Source organism: Coloeus monedula (assembly GCF_965178545.1).
Source record: "Coloeus monedula genome assembly, chromosome: 2".
Classification (NCBI taxonomy): Eukaryota; Metazoa; Chordata; class Aves; order Passeriformes; family Corvidae; genus Coloeus; species Coloeus monedula.
The window spans coordinates 47,271,142-47,298,246 of NC_138782.1; the positions used below are offsets into that span (position 1 = coordinate 47,271,142).

Below are 27,105 nucleotides of genomic sequence, written 5' to 3' on the forward strand. Positions count from 1 at the left end.
TGGACCCTCTTAGCAAATATTAAAAGTTCCATGAAAAAGTTATGTTCTGCAACCTCAAAAGAATAGAGGAGTAACACATCACTGAACTGTATTTGGATGTTGAATTCTGTTTCGTGGTTTCTTTGACCTTAGAAGAGAATGGCTTTTTGTTTGCAATCTGTAAGTTTCCTTACCGCTGAGTATGAACTTCTAAACTTGCTTCAGTGTTTCAAGTTCTGAAACAGGCTGACCTTGTATGATAAACATTTGCAAGGAATGGTTGCAGGGTAGGGTAATTTCTGACCTTGAATTTTATTTCTGATTGATTGTTAAAATTTAAGGCATTGAAATTCTCTTCAATGACTTTCAGTAATAATGCTTCTAAAAATGCAGGGATTTTTCTTTTTCTTTTTTTTTAGCTTTGGGATTGTTTTGTTTATTAGAAGCAAAATTAGGGCTTATTGAAGTAAACATAAATACAGATTATATATAGGTACAAACAGATAAATATCAAATGACTTGGCTGTCTATAGTCGCAGTACAAAAATAGCAACGGGTGTAATGTATATTCCTGGACTGACATCTTAAAAGTACATTTCATCATTTTTACTTTGCTTGACCGTGTTACTAAGAGCCTACATCAATCCAGTCACTGAAAGTAAGTGGATGTTTAAATTTTAACCCGCTTACTGCATATTAAATTCATGGATTACGTGTGGTAAATTGGAAAAATTACATATTTGGATAATGTCACCACAGAAGTATTCTTCCTTCTTGGAGCTTCCTGCCAACTTTAACCTTTTTTTGTGTGTGTGTGGGGTCATAGCTCTAGTTGAATCAGCCCTAGACATGCCAGTGTTGGCTACATAATCATGCTTTGTTCTCTTCATAGTGACTAAAATCTGTGTTTTGGCAGGTGTGCTATTAACTCAGAGCTGATAAGTCAGCCCTCCCTCTCAAAAATGTAGGAGTAAATGCTTCATTGCTGTGGTTCATTATAGGACAAGTTAACCCTTGGAACTGATTATATTTTAGTTATAAATGTTTAGACAGTTTTGTGATTTTCTTTTCTATTAGGATTAGATGCTGCTGTTATTCCTGAAACTAATTGCTTTTATTTCCTCCTGTATTATGTAGAAAAAAAAATGTACTTTTTAATTCACTGCTTAATGTTACACTAATTATTGAGACAAACAAGCAGTTTTCCCTTTCATTTTCTCAAGAGAAAGATAGCACTGTCAAGTTTGCAGAGTTCTCACTTCAAAATAAGAGTTTTTGCTTTGCTATTGAAGATTAGAGTTCTTGAAAATGCACAGTCCTGAGAGGCTTCTGAAGAAACTTCAAGGGTGGAATGCAGGAATCCTACCCCACAGAATATATTTTGATGGGATTTTTTTCCTCCCAAGTTTTGTATTTAAAAAAAAAAAAAGTGGGCTTAAAAATTCTCTGGGTTTTTTCTGCTTTGTTTGGAAACAGGTTGCTTGGCAGGTTTTTTCTGTTAGAACAGTAAGGCTCTTTCAAATATTCTTTATAAAAGAAACTGACAGCCTAAAAATTCTTTATAAAGTGTAACTTATTAACATTCCTAATAGAAATTATGTTGAAGGAGTTTCCTGTTAGCCGATGAGATTCTAAAGGAACTTAATGACTAAACCTGACTAAGTATCTACAGCCAGAATTTGGATTCTTAGCTGTTGGCATCTTCAAAGGGACCAGGAAATTTTTTTGTGTTCAATTTATTTAATGGGTTCTTTTCAATAGTAAATTTTGTCAAAGGTAATTTTATAATGGAAAAAAAACGTAGCAAAGCTGGATCCTATCTTTAAATCTCTGACTAAAACTAGATGTAAAAGGGTTGACCTATTTCCGAAATGTTGCTTGACTTCCCACTTGTTGCAACAGGTGACGTGTGGCTTCCTTGGGCAGCTGTAGCTGCATGAGGAGGCTTCCCCACCCACCTCCAGGCAGCTTCTCCCCTCTCCCACCTGTCAGCAGAATCTACACATCTCTGTCCCCGCCTGTGCGGTCAGTAGGTCAGGTTAAATCTTCTGAGAGATCCAGCAGGAAGCTACTCTAAGCTGGTTTATTTGTAGGCTTCATATTCTGCTGAGCTGTCTGGCTGGGTGAGTCCCCCAAGACTACCCAGTTGCTAGACTCAGTCGGGGGGGAAAAGCTGTAGAGGGTGAGGGAGTATAAATAAAGAGGAGGTTAAGGTAAGTATTTCAGTGGCAGCAGGCTCTTACTGTCTTGGTTGTGACATCAGCCTACACCTCTTTACTTAAGCTTTGCTGATAAGTCACCTTTAAAAGTAGAATGTCTTTTTAGTTTTTTAGGTATGCATCTATGTATTTTTATTAAACTTTATTTCATTTTGATGTGACCTTTTTTTGTATTAAATATTCTAATTTCAACGCATTAAATGCACCTTGAGAAAGATCACAAAACATAAAGCAACAAGGAAGTTCGTAATTGCTGAGAGTAATATGTTATGATCAGGAAAAGTATGCCAACTATGTAAATACTTCCTTGTACTCAGAAGCTGTGTATTCTTCTGATTAGCTTGAAATATCAAACTGCATAGAGTCACGTTCTGTTTACTTCAAAAAAATAACTATAAATCCAAGCCAAATTCAAATGAAATATTCGTGGCTTTAAAACTAGATATTGGAAAGGTGATTTGACTAATGATAGATAAGTTAAATTGTTAGTTCTGAAGAAAGGTAACCTCTGTCAGCTCTTGCCCCTGGATGCCATTTGTGAAATTATAAACCTCATCTGCATTGCCTGGTAAATTCTGTATGTTGTATGACATATACTGATTTAGGGAATGGCCAGGTCTTAAATTTGGGTTAGGGAGGAAATTAATATGTTTTCTCAAAGTTTCTTTTGGAGGAAACTGTAGCTGATGTATTATATATTGACAAAGACTTCTTATGCAGTTTGAACGGAATAGCTTTAGTTTGCCTTGTATTTTGTTTTTTTTAAGAATAGGAGGAAGTTCCTTAAAAAAAGAAATCACTTTCATAACAAAGATGATGTTCTTTAAGGAATAGATTCACAGCCACTTTATTCTGCAGAGTCTGAAACTAGAAGATTATCTTAGTCAGTAATTCACCACCTAACTGTTACCCTTCTTGTCTGCCTCTGTTTTGGCCAGTGGTTTTTTTTAGTTTCTATTTGGTTTTTTTTTTTTTTCTTCAGGGCTGCCTTTTAAAAATAGCAAGCAAAGGAAGAACTTAAAAGAAAGTAATTGCTGTTTCAAATAAGTGGTGAAGTTCCTTGGTAGATACCACACAACTGAATGTTTTGAGTTTTAAAGCTAAGTTTCAGTATTGACTGATTTTCATGTAATTGTGGAGTTATGGAGGAATTGCTTTAGTGAGGTAGTTTTCTTAAATTTAGTATTTAAATAGGAGAGCTAAGTTTAATATTTTATTAAAGAGGATTTGAGAATGTTTAGTGTCCAGTCTGCTTTTGATTTTTTGCTGATGTAATATCCAAATCCTACATTTTTCAGAATTTAATGCTGATCTGGTGTTTAAATTATGATTATTTGAATGTCTAATTATAAGTGCTTGTTACCTCTAGTACTTCCTCTTACAGCACAATAGAAATTTCTGTTTTGCATTACAGACCTATCTGAAGAGCAAGTGAAGCACAAATGGCATGCAGTAAAGTAACTTACAGCATCTGTAGTCTGTGCCAAAAACTTGTTAAAACTGCTTCTTTCTCTCAAGTTTCCATTTGCCCAAAGTTGCTTTAATAATAGTTATTAAAGAAGTGAAGGGGAAGCAAAAAATGGTGATGCAAGGTGTGTTGAAGCTGTTGAAATCTCTTGTCCCTTTTCCTCTCTTTCCTTCTTCCTCCATTTTCTCCAGGCAGGCAGGTGACTCCCAGTCATTCTCATCCTTGGGTGCTTTTCTTGTGTCACATGTCCTGCTATGGGATGTGCTTTTCTTACGAGGTTGCTGTGTATTTGTCAATTCATGCTGTCAAGGACTTTTTGTGTCAAGTCTCATCTTGTTTTGGCTTTCCAATTGGGAACACTTTGTTCAGGAATTTTTTTTTTTTTTTTTTTTTTTAGTATGTGTTGGCTCCTGTGAGGTACATTTTTTGCGTTGTTGGGTTTTGCATTTTTTTTAAAGCTGAATGTTTTTTAGACAAATGCATTTAAGAACAAGCTGTTCCTTTCAGTTAAGTGTGAAAATTAAGAACTGGTTATGTGCCTGCTGTAAAGAGACATAGATAATAGAGGAACACAGTATCTGTAGAATAAAAGAGTCTCCTGCATATGTAATCAGTGTTTAAAGGATAAAATTCCCTTGCTGATGGTGACCTCTGAACTTAATCCAGTGAGACCATCACAATCTGACACACGCTAGCGACACAGATAACAGAACCCATCCTGGGAACCCACAGGAGAAAAGGAAGATATTTAAGATGCGGTGCTGTATAGGCAGAAGCATCATCTTTTGTACATACAGAAGAGTTCTGATCAGTTAACGTTTTCACTGTGATAATTTGTGGTTCACACACTTAATTTCTTCACTGCGATGCTCAATCTACAGTTTAATATAACCAGGAGATGGCTTCTCTAAACAATGTTGAAATTTTAATTTCCAATTACAATTGGATCCAAATAACAGTTCCAAATGATGGGAGGTGGGTCTCTTAATATGGACAAGGTACTGTGTTTCATTAACTGAATATACAGCATTTAATAAGATTTTTTTCTGCCTGCTAGTCTCCAGGTAAAGATGCAGGGTCACCCTGCTGGTTTTGTTGCATGTTGATTTAGTGAATTAACAGGAACCAGATTTGCTTGCAAACAGTGGGAGAGGGTACTGCCTGGGTGCGGGGGGAACAGAGACAGTAGCAGCATTGTCTGGACAATCTCCGTTTGCAAGTAGAGTTATATAGCATAACAGCTTTCTTTCCTCTATAGTATTCTCTAAGAATGACTTTATCAGTGGTGGCAAATGTAGTGGATATGTAGGCATTCTTACCTATAATCACAGTAACTTAAATAGCTGTGGTATTAAATAGCTTAAACATTTAATTTAATTTAATTTGCAAAACCATGATAGTCACATATTTAGCAGACTGTAGATAAAGTAGCAAGACATGGTTGTAGCAATTGACTAACTTGGGAAAATAAGGTTGCTTAATGTTTAATTTTTAGTACTAACAAAATAGACAATATAAAGAGGGTATAATAGAAAGTATAAAGATGATGGGAGGGACAGAATGGACTTCAGTATTTCAGGATGATTTTTTTTAAGTTTAAGCATTAGAAGATAGTTTGAATTCAGTACATCTAAACTAATTAAAAGGTTTTCAGTCCTCTGCCTTGGCTTCTCAGAATACCTCTTTTACTTAATGATTTTATATGGCTGGTAACTGAAAAAAGTCACCTGAAAACACTGGAATACATTGTTCATGCAATAAAACTGATTTTAACGGTATGAAGTCTTTGGACTTAAAAAAAATTCAAATGAAGTGTTGTCTTAAATGGGGACTTTGGCTAGATAAGGTTGGAGAAATACAATCTATATGTACTTAGAAACCAAAACAAAACTAAGACTGTAGGAAATAACCTGCATTAAAAGAGTAGCATGGAAGAGCTTAGTTCTAGGTAGCGGTTTCCTAGGTGTGCTGCCGACTAAAATGTCTGTTCAGGCCTCCCTCAGGCTTGCTGTAAATACTGTTTCTTAAGTTACATGAATTTTAAGAAATAAAAAGGAGAGAAGCTGAGGCAGGAACGTGAACCTTTTCTTTAGAATGATGCTTTAAACAAAGTGTTTACAATTTAAATGAATGCTTCTGGTTCTTCTCTAGGCTTTCAGCTTAGTCTTGAAAGTAGCACTGGGGGTATCATTCTGTACCTGTCTGAGTTTGGCAGATGTACGCCCCCAGGGATCTGATTTGTCTAAATGTGCTCTGTTCTATTATTTCTGGCTTATCTGTCCATATGTAGGCTCTTGCTTAATTTTTCCGTTTCCCCAATAAAATTCAACCCAAGCTCACAAGAACAGAGACTGCAGTTCTTGTTCAACTCTGGCCACACTTGGTCTGCCACTTTATGCATATCTCACCTTTTGCTCACCTCAAAGAAAGCTTTACTGTCTGAGTGGAGAGTTTGGAGATGGGAGTGATGGGATGGGAATGGCACAGGAAAAGGAGTGGCAACTGGGGATTGATGGGGATTTTACTGGGACCTGTTCCTCGTTTTTGAGCCTAAATTCTGTGCCTTTCTTGCTAAGAACATTGTGTGTGGAAACAGTTGTGGTGTAGCAAAGAGTTGTTGCTGGTTCTGTTCTAATTAGAGGAATACAGACTTGGGAAGTACTGGTTGGCTCAGTTGCAGTCTTGGACAAGTGTTACATTTTAGTTCCTAAAAGTGTGCAGAACATCTTATCTGCATACTGTTACACCATGAAATATTTGCATTGTGCTGTAAGATCAGTAGAAAAATATTCCAGCTGTAGCAATGATAGTGCAGAAAGCAAGAAAGATTAATGGCACTACTGTTTCAGGAACCATTAGGTTTAAAAGGAATGTATGTTGGCTCTTGTGACTTTTTTGAGGACTAAACTGTGCTTTACACTACAGAGAAGGGCTGAAAGGGGGATGGGGGAAAAGAGGCAGTAAAATTCCCCACCCTGGTAGCTCCAGATGTAGAATGGAGTTTAACTACAAGTGTGCCTGTAAGACAGACCAGCCGGAGCACCTAGGAAAATATTTTGTTGTTAAGAGCACCTTAAGTGCTGTAGATCTGCATTCTGTTTCTAGGTATGGGTAACTTCTGTTTTCATTGCTTCTCTAAACCTTTGTTTAGCCTAGCAAAAAGGACAAGCTCTTCTGATTTTATCTAAATAAAAGACATTACTAGATCCTAACTATTCTATTTTCTATGTCTGCTTCAGTTCCTGTTGTTGGACACGTATGTTCAGGTTTAGTCATTCAGTATTTCATATGAGGTGTTATGCTTTGTAAAATTCTATTGATGTGTCCCTGTTTCTACTAAACAAACTGGTTTTTAGTGCCTTTTAGAATTGCATGAACTACTTGCGCAGCTACATGTAGCTTGCTACTTTTCCTTCTGTTAGCCAGAACAGCCAGCCTTTTCTTCTTCCTTCATCTCTTCTTTAGCTATAGATTTTACAACTGATCTTATGCAACTTTGCATATTTTTTAGTATGATGGTCTGTTCTTTCTTAGAGTGGGCACTGCCTTCTGACTGTGCTGCCCAGGGAGGTGGTGAAGTCACCATCCCTGCAAATGTTCCAGAAATAAATGGAAGTGGCACTTAGTGCTGTGGTTTAATTGACATGGTGCTGTTTGGTCAAAGGTTGGACTTGATGATCGTGGAGACTTTTTCCACTCTTTATCATTCTATGATATCTACCACTTTTAATACCAGTTTACTGCATAGCGTTTGTAGGCTTTCATTTTTCTCTCGGATTTAAACTGGCTTTTATCTTTAATTTGTTGATTTATATTTCAGGAATTATTGAAAATAGCATCTCTTTGTTGCCCAACTGTAGATGTTTCTAGGCATGCCTGTCTCTTATATTCAAGGAGTACCCGTTATATGGCACCCAAGCCTCTCCTCTATGATGTTAATAAATTTGCTTTCCCCTTGATCTTATTGCAGAAAGGCAGAGTCACAAAGAGAGATGTACTAACTCAGAATTTAGTTGAAAATGGTGTTGCTGGTAGAAATCATATGCAACCTTAAACTGCTTGGTCATTGTTTTATTTCTGGCTGTAGTACATGGAATGTTTGGGTAATGATCCAATGAGAAGTTTTACATTAGTTTGATGCAAAGTAGTTTTCTTGGACCAAACTTAACCTGCTTTGATTTTGAATATTCAGAAACATAGTATCTGTTTTTGCTTATGTAAAAATAAGTAAGGTGTTATATAAATATCCTTACCCTATGTCCTACTTACATGTAAATAAGTAAGGACATAGGATTTTCCTGCATTTCTGCATCCCTAATATAATCTGTGGGTTTTGGTGGGTTTTGTTTTCAAATAGTCTTTGTATATCTAAGTATTTTGAGCTGTGATTGCCAGGAGCAAAGCTCTAATGTAAATATGAACTTCAGTCTTTGTGGAAAATAAAAAGTCTGAAAAATACTGAAGTAAACCCAAAAGTGCTAAACTGGCTCTTGCCCAGCTTAACATTGCATATATATTGGAGCCAGAAAAGACAATTTAAAGGGTTTGAAAAAGAAACAAGGGGAGTGCCAAGTAAACAGGGTGAACTGGTGATTGTAAAATGACTTCTCCCAGGTTAGCCGACAGCAAGGGCCAGGAAGCTATGGAAGAGGCAGAAGGATGCTATAGTAAAGGTTGCTAGGCTACTTCAAGGTAAGCTCTTACAGAGTGCTACTCAGCTATGCTGAGCATTTTTACTGCCCAGCTGCTAAGTAATGTGTGCACAGTATTGTTTGCCTGGCTACCGGCCGGAAAGGGAAATTTGAACTAAGAAATGTTGTCCCTTTGTAGGATGAAACTTGGTCACGTGCCAGTTATTACCTATTGCAAGACTGACTGTTTTTGGTTTCGGTCACATTGACTGACAAGGAATGTCAGGAATTCTGCTGAACATGTTTGAAATGGAATAGCAAACAATAGGTCTTTGATTCAAGTATAAAAGTATAAAAACTGTTGCATGAAGTTAACCTGTTCTGGTGGTTCTCATTGGTGAGCTCTTGCTTTGTCTGTACCATTTTGGCCTAATTTCTTTTGCTCTGTTAAGAAGCTTATTGAAGATGGAATGTGGGTTCTTTTCCTTTTATCTGGATTTGATGCAATTTCTGAAATATTTATAAGAATTGTTAATCTCTACCAGTAAAAATTATTTCTTTCAATTGCAAGTGCAAGGTCATTGGTTTTTCTTCTGTAAGGGAGGGTAATTCTTCGTCTGCTTTTTAGTTAATTGGTTTCCTGTACTATGTTTGCACTACATACAGGTAGAAAACAAAGGTATATGATTCTTACATATAATTTAATCTTTTGGTCTTTGTCCCAGGAGATCATTTTAACAGAAAGTTAGAACTAACAGTTGCTCTCAGAAACAGTGACAGAGGAACTGAATATGGAATTAAAATTACAGTCTGTTAAAATGATTCCTTTCCATCTGTTGTCTCCCTCCTTGTTAAGCTCTAACACAATAACCCAGTTCTCTTCTTGTTGCACTGTTTCCTGAAGAGGTACTACAACTCTGCCGATAATGTTGTCTCGTCAACAAGTCAGACACTGTAGGATGCAATGGCAAAAGAAGGATAACTGACTCTTTAACATTCATGTGCATAACATAAAAGGGACTGTATCCAAGTCTAGTGGCCTGTTGCCAGTTGGGGACTCCCAAGCCAAAGTAATTCCCCTGGTGTATAGTTTCCCAACTGTGTTGTGATTTGTGGTCCAGGGTTTTACTGAAAATAAACTAATTTTTTGGATATAAATTCCCTATATCAAGTTGACCTCTGTGAATTTGTGTAGAAGCTTTTTAAATGTATGTTAAATAATAATATTCACATACCATGCCAAGAATTCCAAAGTTCACCTATGTGTTGTGTGAACAATGGGCATGTGTTTGATTCTCATCTGCTGATTTTACCCAATGGAGTCCATTTCTTGTAGTGAGAAACTTTGAACAATTATTACCTATAGTTTTCTTCATTAATGAGGCATTGTTATATAGATTTTTGTTTGCAAAGGTTTCTTTTCCTAGGGGAAGGCTTCTTGTCTGTTAACCATTCCTTATAGCTGTGGTTATGTTGCTTTGAACACCCTGCTTGTGTCCTTCCCCACACCTCTCTCAGTTCAGTTACACGCTTTCTGAGGTGATACGGGGCCAGGATTGGGTGCTGTGTTAAGAATGGCTTTTATACAGTGACATAATGTGTCCTGCTTTGTTTTATCAGTCCTTTATAAGAATTCTTAACATTTGGTTTTGGTTTACTACTGCTGCTGGTTTTATTATTCCAGAATCTTGTTGCAAAGTGGGTAATTTTCTGACAGCCTGTCATCATCTAGGATATTAGGATTCTGGGCTTTTTTAAATGATGTGATCTACATCTCCAGTGTATTTCTTGTGCTAATTCAATATGTGCTCCCACAGTTGCATAAAGAGCTCATTACACTGTAGGTATTTCTTGGTTTTATAGCTTGGAATAGCTTAAAATTATCAAAAAAGCATTTTCATGCATATAAAAATTGCAATAATATTTTCACAACACTGAAAGTATACAATTTTCTGTGCAGTACGAGTTGTATGTGTAATTAATGACAGAAATGGATTTTTTAATTGCAATTGCTTTAATTTACAAACTCAATCTTTTGCAGTTTTGTTACTAGAGAAGATGGAACATGATGACATTTGTAATAAAACTCTGAAGATTACAGACTTTGGTCTGGCTAGAGAGTGGCACAGAACAACCAAAATGAGTGCAGCAGGAACTTATGCGTGGATGGCTCCAGAAGTTATCAAGTCCTCTATGTTTTCTAAAGGAAGTGATATTTGGAGGTAAGAAGTTTGTCTGCTGAAGACCATGTTTGGTGGATATGTGTTGAGGGTTTTGAGAGACTTTATTTTTTTGGTGGTTTGCTACGTTATTGCCTCAACATATGGCCAGTTTAGCTTTTCTAAGAAACAAATGCATTTTTTAGTATCTACTTCACTTGTTACACCTTTTATTATCCATTACTTACAAACTGGGGGAAGAAGAGGGAAAATAAAGAAGTTTTTTTTTTAAAGCAAGCTCTCATTAAGAGAAGCCTTTAAAATATTTGCTGGTCAATATACCCAACTGTTTATCTGGATTCTTAATATAAATAACTGCATGCTCTTGATACATTAATGTATGATTGATGTCATTTTGGTGGGTTTATTTTATATTAGCTATCTGAAAACACTCAATCTGCTTAAAAAATGGGACCAACTAATTATTACCTTATATGTCTGATAAATAAAAAAAAGGTGCAGATCAGAACTTTGCCAACTGTTAACTTGAAATAGTGCTGTTTTTAGGAATCTGGAATGTGATTGTGTGTAAAAGTTAATACTAGGTTTAAGCTTCTGCATTTATAGAGATTTTTCCTTCCAGTCCCTGGAGTAAGGAGAGTGTATTCAGCACAAAATTGTTTTAACTTGCTCTCTAATTTTAAAGGTGGGAAACGCCCTGTTTTAAATTTGTGAATTTCTCATTTAAGATGTTATTGTGGATAATATAAATAATATGGCTCTTACTACTGATGCTATTTTTGAGTGGTGTAGTGTGGGATACATGTACTGTAGAAAGGTAATTTAAACTTTAGGTTTAGTTTAGTTCTGTTTTGTGAGTGCAGAAAAGTAGCGATTGCACAATAGGCTCTAAAAGCTGCTCTGCCTCACCTTGAAAAGTCTGCATTTTCTTTCTTTTTGATATGTTTTCTCAGAAGGATCCAAGATAGCTATCTGGGGAAGGAGGGGAGGACTTCATTCTGTTTTCTACTGCTGCTTTATGCATGTTCTGTATTCTAAAATTCTTATATAGGTTCCTATTTTGCTTAGATGCATGATGTTCTACAGCATGAAGTAATACTTTTGGTATTCTCGGGATGATTCTGTATCTGCACTGCTGTTTTGTGACGCTCATTTGTCTTGTCTCTGGAACCAATTTTATTTGCGTCAGCCTCAGTTGATGCTCAGTTGGGAAACATCTTTGGCCTCATTCTTTTTTTTTTTTTTTTTCCCATTCTTTCTTACTTTTTTCTTAAATTTTTTTTTTCTTTTGCGGGATGGAGGTTGGGTGTAGGCGTTTCCCTAATCAGCTGTATTCCATGCTTAATTACAGGTCCTGTCCAGTCTTGTTGCTGTGATTTTAGGTATCTGAGGGGGTATGCTTTGGTGCAATTATTTTATATTCTGCTGCAACATTAGTTTACATTTTTGGAACCTACAGTATTTCTCTTCTTCGCCTTCTCTTCTGCACGCCTCTCTTGTAAAAATGTAAGTATTTAGTTCAATGATGGAAGTCTAACAGGAGAGGTTTTTAAGTAGAAAGGCTGTGTTTTGCAGTATAGTTTAGACCTTCTTAGCTTCTAAACATTTTCTGCTCACTGCACCTTGATCTATTCTGTTGCTTATCTTTACTCTTTCTTTAAAAGAAAAGCAAATAAAGAATACCCAGGTTACAGGAGTGGTTTTTGTTTTAAAAAACATTCAGGTTACCAATTTAAGTATATGAGTCTCTCTAAGATAAGAACACGATATGTTTCAGAAAATTTCTAAACTTTAGTTACACGTACTGAGTGCTGAGGCTCTGAATGAAATCTGCAGACCTCTTAGTAGGAAAAAAAAGAGCAATTGAGGCTGCTCAAGTTGAGGCAACTCACACTTCCAGCTAGTCTTCCAGAATCTGCCAGTGTTTGGAAATGTTGTGGGAGTATTTTCATGCAGAGCCTTCCAGGCCGTATGTTCTCAGGTGTCATCCTAGATAGCAGAACTAGTGCTTTCCAGGCCCTGCACGTGTATCCTTTTGCTTTCCAAACCAGAGCTTTAACACTGTATTTGTTTTACTTTGGCACATGCTTCCAAATTCCCAAACAAGAACTCTACTCTTCCAACCCTACCCTTCCGTCAATCCTCAGACATTTCTGAACTGGTGTGTCAGTCTTGGTTTTGTGTGGAGCCTGAAAGTGCAAATATGCCCACAGATTTCCAAGTGCTGATGGTGTGCTTCAGCGGTGGTCTTTACAGTAATGTGTATCTTGGTTGTACAAGCCCTTGGCAAAGCCAGGAAGCATTTACTGTACAGCAGAATTAGCAGTTGCTTTTGCCTGGCACATTTGTATAAATTTGAAGTGATTTGTGTAACAGTGCTTAGTAATCTCTGCTCTAGAAGATGGATTGTAGAGTAAAATAATCTGAGAACTTTACCTTCAGATTTCCAGCTCATAAAATTTATAAAACCAGCTAGTGTTCACTGGAGTGAGATATATAGGCTTAAATCACATTTGATTGAAGGAAGATAATTTTAATGATGAAAACACTTAACATATTTTTGGGAGTGTATTAGTTTTTGTGGTTTAAAAATGTGTATTTCAAGGACATGCCTGTGGCTTTGGATTTTTGCTGAAGATGGAAAGGGACATGGCTTTTGCTCTTATAAAAAAAAGCTATTACTTATAAGGTTGGGCTGTATGCATAGACAGTTGTATGTGAGCTGGTGACATTTAATACACAAAGTAGCTAGTTGTGTAGTTGAGTGAGTTAATATAAGTAGTTGTTTTCCTAGATAATGGCAGATTAGTACCTCCCAAAAACTCCAGTGTGTCAAGACCATAATGTCTTTAGGCTTCCTCCTTGCAGCTTTTTCCCCATAGTGCTGGCTCTTGATACTTGATATTAAGACTGCTTTCATTAAAAGGCTGTTACTGTGTTGGTCTGTTTAAAACTTAACAACCATCCTCTTGGCACTGTTGAGCACTCTTTAACATTAAAGGCTTGAATTGTATATACAGCTAAAGCTAATAGTGTGACACAACTTTTTATAAAAGGTGACTTCTTTTTAGTTAAATTTAATGTTTTGCTTAACTTCAGAGTGCATGCTAAAATACGTATGGGATAGCCTGAGCAGGGGAATTACTTGAGTTTAGAACAGTCTGTACTTGCTGAGAGATTTTTTTTATGCTTTCTCCAAGGACAGAGATGAGCTGTAGTTCGGGAGAATTCCTCCATCGGGCATAAAATATGTATGTACTGTAGGAAGTGTTGTATTCATTATGGTCAGAATACCTCTGTTTTAAAACAAATTGGAATTCATTATTTTAACCTTATTTCAGTATACAATCAAGTGCAGAGATTAGACCAGAAAAATCAGGAGGAAATTATTAAGAAGCTCAAGACTTTTTAAATTCCTTTTTCTTTTGGCAGCAGGTACAGACTGTTTTCTTCAGCTTTGGTGAAGTGTTAGCACTGTAAATTCATTAGTTTTTCAAGATTTTATGAGATGCAAAAATTCTCAGACAAACAGACCATAGATAACAAAGCACTGCTTATATTTGTGCTGATATTGTGGAGTTTGCTGTTTTATTAAAGTGATGTTGTAAGGTGGTGTATAATGCTGACTTTTTCTCATTAAGCAGACAGTGATAGAAAACCTTAACTGCTGTGTGTTCTTCTCCGTGTCCCATCTGCTCCACTTGAGGTTTTATTTCTAGTCCTAAGGGATGCATAGCCCTCAGTTCCCCAGTGCAGAATGCGTTTCTTCTCATGTTGGAGAGTTCAGTCTAGCCCTGCAAAACTCACAGGTGATTTCTTTGCACACTTGGAGAGAAGTGGCAAGAGCAATAGTTTGTATTCTATTTTTGCTTTGCTTGCTCACTGTAGTATTCAAAAGCGGCAATAGGTTGTCCTTTGTATCCTTGTTCTACAGGTGCAAGTGGTTCCCTGGCAGGAAGAGAAGTTGAAGGGGTGTGGGGATGAGGGGAAGAGCAAAAAACCAAATCCAGTCATGAAGTCCACTTTAGGCTAACATTGTGAAATGAGTAATTCCCACTTCCACAGACTGTGAAAGCTGTCCATTTCAGTGGCAGTAGAACAGGAGCTCTAGAGTCACAGCAGCCAGCATGCTGTCCCAGCCCTCTGTAGGGGCTTGGGTCATTTGAACAAGCCAAGCCTTGGGCATACAGACCCAAAGAAGGTAAAAGCAACACCCAGCTCTTCTTTGAGTGGAGAGCATTGCAGAAATTCTTATGGTTATTGTTACTGCAATAGGAATTCCTGTGATTCTTGATTTCTGTACCTGACACTGAGAAAAGATCTCTTCATGCCACCACCTTTCACTGGAAACAATGTTGTTCTGTTTGGATTTTGTGGGGGCATTTTTTCTAGTATGGAGAAATTAGTTGTGTGTGCATGAAATAGTTTCTCAGTCTTGTTGCATCTTCAGTGGGAAGTGAAGTGACAAGTTTATATATACATGAGGGGATTAGAAATGCAAACATCCAGATAAAGATGAGAGTTTTCTGTAATTTTTATTACTATTATTAAAAAAAATAAAAAAAAGAAAAAGTATGTCCATCTAGGTAAATTGTTGTGAAATATTTGGAAAGGGGAATGGCCTGATTGCTCTGCTGAGAATTACTTTTATTGTTTGTTTGTTTTTTGGTGGGGAGAAGGTTGCTTGTTTTCCTGTCATTCAGACTTCCTACTGTAAGTCAGATTTATGTGAAACTAGCTTTTCTATAGAATTGGCTTCAGGCTTACATTTTGAATAGGAGTGCGAGCCAGTCTTAAAGTCACATCCAATTTGCTTAATCACTATAATGGAAAGGTGCACGACTACAAAAGTAGAGCTGACTTAAGGGCATTCACCTTTGGCTGGGAAGTCCTCATGAATTTCAGTACATGGTTGGACAGATACTTGTTTGTCCTTGTGTTTCTTGTGTTCTTGTTTCTTTCTCAGAAAATAACTGTTTAAAAAAATTACCTTTTGTAGTTACGGAGTGTTGCTGTGGGAACTGCTTACAGGAGAAGTTCCTTACCGTGGCATTGATGGCCTCGCTGTGGCTTACGGAGTAGCTGTCAATAAGCTTACTTTGCCCATTCCATCCACCTGCCCTGAACCATTTGCAAAACTAATGAAAGGTATCCATGTTGTTTCTTCCTATGTATTTAAATAGTTATGTTTTGGGGGTATGAGATAGTCATGGGGTTGCCAAATAAATACCTCATATGATAGTGTGCTGTGTAGCAAGTATTTTGTTTTTCTTTACACAGCAGTCTCGTGTTGGAGAGAGTTGGGTGCATTTCTGAGGGAAACAGTGTTATGATGTTGCATTTAAGTTTTTCAGTAGTAACTGTACAGTTTTTGCTCTGATCTCACAGATTTTGTTTTACATTGAAATTGCATTAATTTTCCTAAATTATGGGATTATACTGCAGTTTAATACAAAATAAGATTAAAATCCCAAGGGGAAGAATTGCAAATGCCATTTTTCTTCATTGTTTCTTCCTGAGTGTAAAAAATGTTTTGGAAATAGTTTAGTGAGAAATAAATATTGCTTGCTAATAGCTATTTCCTTGTGTTTAATGAATTTTTCTAGCTTTTATATGTATCCCTTCTGTACAATATTGCTAGTTTTACTCTTTCAGATGCTAAAGATAGACATGAAAAAGAATTTACTATTAATACAAAGGCAATCCTCTGAGTACAAGTAGGTAGATGTCACCTCTGTAAATTGAGATGGGACTGGGGAAGTCTTGCAGGTAAAGAGAACACATTAGGACTTGAAATGCAGTAGCAAAGTAACTTGAAATTCACAAAGTTCTTCAATAAGTTCTATGTGCTGTTAAAAACTGACAGGATTTTGATAAATTCTAGAATGCTGGGAGCAGGACCCTCATATCCGACCATCGTTTGCCTTAATTCTTGAACAGCTTACTGCCATTGAAGGGGCAGTTATGACTGAAATGCCTCAAGAGTCTTTCCACTCCATGCAAGATGACTGGAAATTGGAAATTCAGCAGATATTTAATGAATTGAGGACCAAGGAAAAAGTAAGTTGATCTTTCCAATTGCATGGCAGTGAAGGAAGGGAATGTATGTCTATGTATATTTATGGGATACAGCGGTTTCGAACTTTTGGATTGTTGCTTACCAATGTACTCATGCAAATATACAGACAGTTGAAAAAGAAAGATGTCCACATCTGTCTCCCCAAAGAAAACAAGTTGTAGATCTGTAAATGTGGGATTCTAGGCACTTTTTTAAAATATGATTTTTTTTTTCTTGTATGTTTGTATGTATCCCTTAAATTGAATTTATCCCTTAGCTAGTCTTTGACTGCAAATTTTCAGCTGCTGTTGAACATTCTCCTCAGCTGTGAGAATGAAAAGCCTTTCATCCTGTTATGTGACTGTATCGCATGGCTTCTTTTCCAAAAATGGAGCAGTGCTTTTATCTCTCTTCTTGCTGAATAGACTGATCATATGGATGCCTTTCAGTGTTTCAGTTTGGGACATATTCTTGCCAGATATTAATAAGGTCAAACTCATACACATGAATCAGCAAATCCAATTTCTTTTGTTTATTACTCAGATTTGTCGCTGATCCTCTTTCTCATGTCACAATATGTTTGTACTAAATGAGTACTCATTGTCAATTCTCTTTGTCTTCTCTTATACTTAGTTCAACTTGGTTTTAATCACCCAGAGTTTTTTATTTTCCTTTAGATTTATTTTCCTTTAGACAACTTGATAAGGATAACAGTTGGAATAGGCCAGGTATGCTCGAGTCCCTGTTAGAAATGCTTCTGGAAGAAATAGATTCCTTCTTTGTGGATGTTTCTTGCAGTATAGTTATTGCCTAGTATATATTTGCTGTTAGTTTTCATGAAGTGATAGTAGACAAGGAAGACAATCACTGAGATGCAGTGACTTGTGAAGAAAATTTATAGAAGATGTAGTCTCTAACTTTGACAAAAGCAAGAACTAAACTCTTGTCTTGCAAGTCACTGTTTGTAGCCTTTGTCCTTCACTTACTCTCATCAAATGTCACAAATGGCAGTATGTGGATGTTTGGCTGATGTTGGGTGTGATGTTACATATGTACTGTAATATCAGCATAGTGGTATTAGAATTTACTGATCGCCCATGAGATTGCAGTGTTACTACGTACTTCCTATCTACTGTTTCTTCTACCCTCTGCATTTCCCTCTTCCAATTTGGTTCACAGAACTGGATAAGTTTGCTGTCTGCTCTGCCTGCAGTAGGCATACAGTGTGCTAGAGCTGAACTGTGTGCCTCAGTAGCTGTCAGATCTCTTCCTTTGCAGTTGAGTTACAGTCCCTCTACAGAGAGTAGAGGCTTCCTTTTTTTTACTTGCCGTGGGGTCACCAGCTACTGTGTTCACTTGCCTCAACCTGCCATAGAACATGACTCTGTTTTTGGCCCCTCCAGCAACTGCTCAACCAACTATTTTCCTCTTTTTACTCTGGGAGCAATTATTAGAGGCCTTCCTGTTCAGGTTTTTTGTTTATTTTTTGTTTTTCTGGAGGCATTAGTCTAGAATGAGATTTCCTATCCAAGAAGAATCTGACTAAATCAAGTTTAGGATTAAATAAGCAGGTGAAAAGGTTTGTGAGAAGAGTCATATTTTTGGTGCAAAAGTGAGTTAAACTCAGGGAGGGGAAAAGATAAAATGAAATTTACTTTTTATATGCCAGAGTAAGTGCATATAAGTAAGTGCATCTCCTGAAGCATCTACCCTAATGAGGTATACTTCTTGAAGATTGAAAACATGTGACTTTGACTTAGACAAGGTTTTCATATATACGAGGTTTTTTTAATTTGGCACATTATCAATTTTGCTGTCGGCTACTAGAGAGAAAGTATTGTCTATAAAGTATTTATATAATAATAATAATACAAAAATCCTCTGCATGGAGTCTCATTCCTGCTGTAAAAGAGGAACTTCTGTAGCTGGAGGAATTTCCTCAAGGGCCTACTGCAAATGAGTGGTGGCGACGCCTACTCGAAGAGAAGATCACAATCTTATTTTGACAAATGTTCTTGAGCAACTTAAATATAGAATTCTTTCCAAGCTTCCTTACAATGGGTGTTTTAATTGCAGAGCAGTGTGGAAACATTGCATAACTAATTGCAGCAAGTCTAGTTTTAATTAGTTTATTTGGAAAAGAGTAAATACTTAATCTCTCATTGAGGAAACACTTTTAATTCTTCTAGGCTGTCTACTACTTCAGTACAGGCCCTCAGTTTTTGCCTGGTTGCTGAGCTTTATGGAACCTGGATTTGAGAGCTGTGAAAGAGAGAAAATCAACGGTGTCTCCTAACGTACCTTTATTACTGTACTAATCCAATAGTAAAGACCTTTTCTATTTAAACTCTAAAGTATCTTTTTTCTAAGTCTGAATTCATGTAGTTTCTGCTTTCAGCCCTTGTCTTAGGTTGTCCTGTTTTGAGTGGACAGGAGGAGGAAGAAAGTGAGAATTTGCAGGAGTCTCTAAGTTATTAAATATCTTTAAAAAAGCAGAACCAAAGCAAACAGAAGAACACAACCCAAAGCCTTATTTGCTGACATGAAGACAGGTTCCTTTGAATTTCCAAGAGGCAGAATTGCCTTTAGCGAAACACTGTATGTTAAGTGGGTCAATTAAAAAAAAAATTGTTTCCAATATTATGTTGAAATAAGCACACTCAAAATTAGTATACCATATGAAATTTTTCAGTCATATCAATTAAATTTTAAACCCATGATAAGCAGTGTATGTGTGCTATATCTGTAAAAAAACCCAAAAAGTATCTTTCTGAAGAACAGACACTTCTCACTGAACCAGTTTGCTTCAGTGCCAACTTGTCTTTTGACATCCACAGTCTTTTTAGCAAGAACATTTGAACATCCCCTCATTTGAAAACACTGAAGTAATATAGTTCAGGAAGTAGTTTTTTGCTTTCTCTGTATGAAATAAGGAATTCTTCTGGCGTACAACTTTGCTGGATACCGGTGAGCAGAAGTAGGCAGTCTGCTCTGAAATAAAAACAAAACAAAGACAAACAAAACCAAGCAACACCACAATTATAAAATTGTATAGTGACAACATAAATTCATTTTAAATGGAAATAAAATTCTTAGGTATCCTGAACTTTTAGCATAGCTTTATTTCAAATGATGGTTTTCTGAGTTGAATTTCAATTTCAATCCAGGTGGAATTTTCAGAATCATATGAAAAATTTATGTCATGAGAAACATACACAGTATGAGTCACATCTAGTTCTCCTTTTCCTATACTTTCAGTACAGTATTATTAGCAACATAGACTATAAGTGTTCTGTGTAACTCTGTTTCCTGTGTAATATGGCCCGTACTATGAAGGAAGGCCTAAAATTAAGGAGGTCTTAAATTTCAGATATATTTTAACAGATTTTGGAAGCTGAAGATGAAGATAATTTTAAGATGCTAGGTTTACAGCTGTTTAGCCTTGGGTAAAAATTAACTAGCTTCCTTACTAAAGTTTTTCCTTTTCCAAAACCGAGAAAGAATAAAAGAAGAACAACTTTTCTGAGAGTGGTGGTTGGGGAGTCTCTATGCTGTAATTCAGTGGTGGGTAGCTGTTTGATGTTACAGATACCTGCTAGATTTTAATTAAGAAACAGCTGTCTTATGACTTAGTTTATCCTATTGCACTAATCCACATTCAGTGTAATACTGATTGCTTTTCTAGATAGAAAAGTACTACTTAACACATTGCTGAAAAACAGGAAAGGTTAGAGAATTTAAGATAAAGGCAATAATTTGTGTATTCGTCAGGTCATTGGCTTTATGATAAAGCGTAGGAGCTATCCAAGAGTAGCCCTCATGATGTGCAAGAATTTCTCATCATGTGAAACACTTGAAGCACATTTTCTGCTGGGCTGTTAGCTGATAATCCTTGGTTGCATGTGTTGTCCCCATTGCTGCTGCTTACCTGCTTTAAGTAAAGGGACTCAAGTTAAATGGTTAAAGAAAATCTGTGTAATGCTTGATTCTGAATACAGAATCTTGGTTTATTCAGAGTGGAGGACTGGCAGAAGGTTGTGTGTGCATGTTGCATGGATATAGTGCATCATAAAAATCAGGAAATACATCCTACTGTGCACTTCATGTGTCCTTTAATACTGCCTTCACATTATTACTTAGTTTTACTTTTGTGAATCTTGTCTTCAGGAGCTTCGATCACGAGAAGAGGAGTTGACAAGAGCAGCTCTTCAGCAAAAGTCTCAAGAAGAATTACTGAAGCGCCGTGAGCAGCAATTAGCAGAACGCGAGATTGACGTGCTGGAGCGTGAGCTGAATATCATGATATTCCAGTTAAACCAAGAGAAACCCAATGTAAAGAAGAGGAAGGGGAAGTTTAAAAGAAGCCGGTTAAAACTTAAAGATGGACACAGAATTAGTTTGCCTTCAGGTCTGCAATTTTTTAAAAGTCACAGTATATGTGATGATTAAATACGACATCTTCTTCAGTTCCATGGTTCATGTTTTCAGTGTTGGCTACTATTTTATTTTGTTGCCAGGTTCTTCTACTGTAATGCACAGAGGGGTTTGGTAAGAATTGTATGGCTCCTTCCCCGCAAAGAAACAGTTTTCACATATCATATTCTCGTGGAATAGTCCTCGTTTCATCTGGAGGAATGATTCAGCTAGAAGTTCATCCCATTTGGAGGGAAAGGTCACTAGCATGAGAGCCACATGATTTAATACTGGTCCAAAGTTCAGACTTTTGTTATCATTGTTTTTGTACAGACAGAAAAGTACCTTTTTAATACATGCCAGAACTTTCTAACATGATGAAATGTTAGTGCTGTTTGCCCTAAACTTTCAAATACCAAGCAAAAAACCAGTGCTTCAAAAGGGCTGGGGGTACAGGTGCAGTAGGTCCAAACTGCACACTTATTGCAGTCTCAAGTACAACACAGCAGTTACAATCTTCAGTGCCTTATTTCTTGTAAGAAAACCTATTAATAGCAGCAGCAGATGATTTCAGAATACAAATATGGTGTAATTTGAATGTTAGAGCATTTCATTCTACCCATGAATGCATTAAAATGCCCCCTTTGCAAAGGAGGCGTGTTTGTAGGCAGTGAGGGCCTTTCAGTTCTTAGGGGCTGGTTTAGAGGTGCCATTTTAATGTTGCCCCAAGACAGCATTACACAAACTCAAGGTTTCACCAATGGTTGGAAAGCCTTCATTAGTGGTACCAGCATGCTGGGGCTGGTGGGCTTCCTTTCAGTGGCTTCTGGGTCAAGTCTGTCAGCTTATTGCAAACGCAGTAAGAACTTGATGCTATGTTAACACAAGTCTGACCAAATTGTAGCTGTCTGGTAGCTGGAAAGACATGAAGGGAGAAGTAATATTTGGAGTACAATTTCAGCACTATTGAAATAAACTTATCTTTCCTTACTTTAAAAATAAGAGCAACTAAGATAAAAGCCACCCTTCAGCCTCCCAGACAAACATGCTAGATTTATGGGTTTTAGTTAGATTTATGCTGGATTGCAAGCTTCAACTGAATGTTTAGTCCTTTGTTTCCAGTTCTACTTATATTTAACTTGAAGCAATGATAAAATAAAAACTTTCATTCAGAATAGCAATTAGCTCCTTCTAATCAAGAACATCCAGATGATCTTGTCCTTGAGACAGTTCTACTCTAAGAATAGTGTACAATATAATTGCATTGATGATGGGGATTAGAGGGGCATATTGTTTAATTTCGTGAATTTTTTCCTCCTCAATATTGGTTGTTCCATTTTTTTTTACTACTTTGCTATGAATATTTGTAATTCTGTAGTTTGCTGTCATGATTTTCTGAATAAATGTGACTTTTCTTTGTTAATTCTTTTTTAAATGAATTACATGCTTAAAAAAAATAAGGCAAATCTGATTGCCATGAGTATTGATTCATTTGAGATTAAATACTGAGCGGTATTTTTTGCCCCTCCTGTGACAACCAACAAGATTGAGTAACAACTTGTGGTGTGGATGTGTCTCAGATAGGTCCACTTGGACCTACTTGCTGTTGTTCATGTTCTTGTCACATGAAGGTGTGAAATCCTTCCTGTTTGACTCAAAAGCCAAATTGTTACATTTAGAGTTTTTCAATGTTTTTAATATGTATATCTCTTACATGTATAAATAAGTTACATATAATGAAGTCTAATTCATCATATAACTTTAAGTAGTATAGCAGCATGTTCTTCTGAGAAGTTTTTTATTCATAACATTAAAGCTGATTTGTTTTGCTCTCTTACAGACTTTCAACACAAAATAACAGTGCAGGCATCCCCCAATCTGGATAAGAGGAGGAGTTTAAACAGTAACAGCTCTAGTCCATCAAGTAGCCCCACAATAATTCCTCGTCTTCGAGCTATACAATGTAAGTCTCCACTCATTTGATGAATAGAGAGTGTTCCATATACTTACTGAAATGTTGGTAGTAGTATGAGGTTCCAGGCAGATTTCTGTCTGATTTCTACATCCCTTGATTGGTTCTAACAGTTGCAACTTCTTTGGAAGGGGGGATAATCTTACTAAAATGCTAAATAATTTTCAGTAATTCAAAATGATTGTGAATCCTTTAAATGGTATCTTTACTTAATTACTTTGGGAACCAAATTTTAAACTGACTGGGATAAAACAATGATAAATCAAAATTTATGACAAAAGGCAAAGCATCACATTTAGAGCCCAAGTAAGATGGAAAACAAGTTTTTATTAGGTATTGGAGTTGATAAAGGAAATGAAAGGTTCAGAGTGTAAGGGAGTCTTGTAAGATGGAAAGACCAGAGAATGAGCCAGTAACCCAGCATTCTTACGTCAAAAGAGAATAAAGCTTTAAGCAGGTATAAATCCAGAAGAAATCTTGCTTTAGGTTTTCTGAAGACAGGAAAAAGAAACAAAAATAAAATTGTGGGTACATTTGTATGTCTACATTATTATCTATACTGGTGACAGAAAGGAAGGTATGTTCATGCTCACATAGTGGATGTCCCAGGAATATGATCGTGTTACTACAGAGAAGCATGCATTTATATTTGGGGATGACCTATACTCAGACAAAACAGTTCCTACAGGATTCACTGCTTGCATTTGTATTGTCTGATGTATTGTGCAAAGTAGATTGTCTAATTATCCATATTCAGAGAGGAATGCCTTAAGCTTTTCTCTCTTTATGAAATCAGTGGAACCTGTTCCAGCTGATTGCTTATGGATGTTGGCTATCTTCTCTTGCAAGCATAGTCACCTGTGAGGGAGATTACTTCAGAATCTGGCTTTGTCAGCTATAAATGAGAAGGGGAAATTAGAATGCATGAGGATTTTCTTCCATACTGTCAATAGTCTAAAGATTGGTTGATTTTTAAAACAGCCTGGAACTTTGAGTTTGGATAAAAATCAGATCTCTCATCTCTTTGGATCACCTCTGCCTTATGAAATCCTTTTCATTGTTAATGTCTAAAGGGGAGAAGTGATGTCTTCTTTGGCACTTCAGTATGTGTTTGAGCTGCAGTTGATACAGTTGGCAATGGGCAAAGACCATTACTGCCCATGTGTTGTGGATAAAGGAGAGAGGTGGATAAACCCTGTCTTGCTTTTCTTAATGAAAATTTGAGATGGAAGGAAAATTAAGTGGATTTTTTTTTTCAGATGTTAGCTGACAGAGTATCTGTGTTGCCAGTAGTTTCCTGTCCTCAAACTGGGGTGGGTTTTTCTGGTTGGTTGGTTGCTTTGCTTTGCTTTTTGTAGAAAGGTAAAGAAAGGCTTTTCTTAGTACAATGTCATAATTACATATAAATTATCTCATTTTATCTTTGATTCTTCTTGCTCTGCAAGGAAATGCTTGGAAATGAAGCAAATGTCAGGTATTGGCATGGTTCTGAAAACTTGAGTTTTCTGTTTGTTTTTTTAATTGCATAGCCTTGTGTAAGCTATAGCAGTGCCACTCCTTGCATGTGTGCTAAGTGCCACTGGGGATTCACTGGGGATTTTTTTTTGAACAGGGATGTGTATTCATAGGACTTAAACATGCAGGACAACATAAAGGCTGTTGTTTAAAAGAAGTACATGTCTGCTTCTGAGTTTGGATCCTTAGGTTTTTGGATAAAAGCTTATCAGGTATCTCAGGATTATCTAGCTGAAACAATTTAGCTTACACACCCATCTGCACCTGTGCAAAATAAATTCCCTTTCCCACAATAATGTTTTATCTTGATTTAACTTCAAAGTGTCTTTGTTTCAAGATGACTTGCTCAAATACAGGTGATTTGAACAGGCATATATAACAACTGCTTACTTGGCTGCTTCACTTTGTCATGAGCAACTCTAGTTTTCAAATCTAAACATTAAATTAAAAGAAAAATCTAGTTAATTTCTTATTAAAGCAAATTCTGCTGATTTTGAAAGGTGTCTTGGAGGGAGGAGGAAAACCACTAAGGTCCTGTAGCGGGTTGAGTTCGAAACTGGGCAGAAAACACCAATTAAATGTAGTGGTTTTGGTTCAAAATACTCATTACTTACTTGTTTTCCTTCTGTGAGATAAGAATTAGGAGAAAAGCAAAGCAGGCACAAACCTTAAACAGTTGCAGTACAATGAAAGAGTTTTATTACTAATAGAATTAAAAGTAAAGAGACAATAACAAAACAAAATTAAAGCAAATCCCCCCCCCCCCCCCTCCAGCCAGCACTTCTCTCCTTTTATCTAGCTCACACAAGGGATAACAGAACATGGGATGTTAGTCAGTGTTCCAGTTCTTGAAAAGTCTCTCTCTTATGCTTAAGGGAAAAAAGGGTTTTTCCTTCAGTTGCACGTGGTTCCCAAACTGCCACCAACAGCAGATCCGCCCGGAAACAAACAATCTGCTGTGTGTAGAACATCTCTCCCATGAAAAATCTCACAGTTCTTTCACACTGCAAAACATGGGCCATCACATGGGGTTATTCATCTTTTTAAGGATAAGTTCTTTTGGCCTGCACACAAAGGCTCTTCTTCGCCACAAGTCTCTAGCAGCCTCTTACTACTATAAAGCCTGGCATCGGCATTCTTCACAATCTTCACAGGCACACGAAGATACTCCATCCCCCCATGTTCTTCAAATGGATTAAAGAGACAAACAGTTTGTGGTATTACAGTTTCTTACCACGGCATGCAAGAAGGTTTCTTTTAAGCTGCCCGCCAGAATCGTGGCACCGCCCTCTTTTCTCCCTTTGCCATGCTCAGCTCCGTCCCATGTGACTCACTTCTCTTTCTCTCTGACTGACACCGCCATGCTGAAGAGTGTTCTTGTTCAGCTTTACGGTGGGGAAAGCCTCGCTCCCTTTGTGCTGCTGGCTGCGTGGTGTCTTCTTCAGTTCAGCACGAAGTGTGCTGGCTGCAGACAGGAGGCTCTGCCGGCTCCCGCTGGCTCCGCCGGCCCCGCGTGGAGAGGAGAGGGACCCGCCGGTCCCCAGAAGCCGCGCTGGATGGGTTTAGCTGTGAGCAGTCCATGGCTGGGTTTAGCTGCCTGTGGCTCTGAGGCAGTCCCCCCAGCCACCCAGGGACCGTGCCACAGCGTTGGGAAAGGGGGAAAGGGGCAGTGGCCCCGGCCCGGCCCGGCGGGGCCGGGAGGCTCCGGAGCCCCCACCTCCCAGCAAGCGAGCTCCGACCAAAAGGGGAGTCCCGCCTTTCTGTGCAGTTTAAATATGTAAATTGTGAGAAGCGTAATTGGTCTTAAAGACTGTCCATCAACTCAGGGTCAACCCAATACAGGTCCATATTCCATAGGAATGTGGTTGAAAATGGGAGTGTAAGGTAGGCAAGTGTAGTGCTGTGCTACAGGGTGAGCTGTGCTGGCAAGAAGGTGTACAGCGAGGAAGGAGGAGAATCTGGACAGTGAAGGAACAGCAGAGCCATGGACATGTAAATGCCTCCTCGTTTATCGTGCTGTTATAACTGGCTGCGTTGCTTTTCTCCTAGGTCTCTCCATCATATCTGTAAGAATGCCATCACAATACCAAGCTAATGCTTCAGTTAGTCAGTGACATGTGAAAATCTGCCTTCCCAGATTGGGTCCTATAAAGAGGATCCTTTAAACTACCGTAAAAACCCATCATCAGAAGATGCTTAATGCCTTTATAGATCCAGGATTTAGGACCTAAAGACAAAAATATGAGGGAAACAGTTCTGTTTCTGAAATCAGTTTGACTAAGATCTCTACTACATTCTCTTAATTTTTCCCCAGTGATTCCAAAAACAGATACACACACAGCTAATGGCCGAAGAAACAGTGTATATGTGTACCAGCAAGATGTAGATATCACAAGTGAATATGAACTTCCCAGTGGGGTTGTGAAAAAAGGCAAGATTTCATTGTGTTTCCAAGGTGCTGGTTCTGTTTAATTTATCAGCTGAGACAGTGACAGACTAAGCATTTAATGGAGGCTAGATGCTTAAAAGTATATAATTTGTTTTGGTGTAGTGAGAAAGAAAATGTTAATCATGGTCACAATTGGATTATTCTGTTTCATTTGATACCAGTTGTCCACAGAATATGTTTTCTTCATTGAATTTAAGTGCTCAGTCTAACTCACTTGTCTG

General features: G+C 37.4%; 1 protein-coding gene across 1 annotated transcript in view; it reads left to right on the forward strand.

Moving 5' to 3' along the window:
• Nucleotides 1–27,105, forward strand: part of MAP3K21 (mitogen-activated protein kinase kinase kinase 21) — a 42,161-nt gene that overhangs the window by 8,380 nt on the left and 6,676 nt on the right. The window contains exons 2-7 of the mRNA XM_082276913.1: nucleotides 10,339–10,519; nucleotides 15,477–15,625; nucleotides 16,362–16,537; nucleotides 20,703–20,943; nucleotides 22,789–22,911; nucleotides 26,750–26,890. Of these exons, the coding sequence (XP_082133039.1) occupies nucleotides 10,339–10,519; nucleotides 15,477–15,625; nucleotides 16,362–16,537; nucleotides 20,703–20,943; nucleotides 22,789–22,911; nucleotides 26,750–26,890 (1,011 nt within the window). The remainder of the gene's footprint in view (nucleotides 1–10,338; nucleotides 10,520–15,476; nucleotides 15,626–16,361; nucleotides 16,538–20,702; nucleotides 20,944–22,788; nucleotides 22,912–26,749; nucleotides 26,891–27,105) is intronic.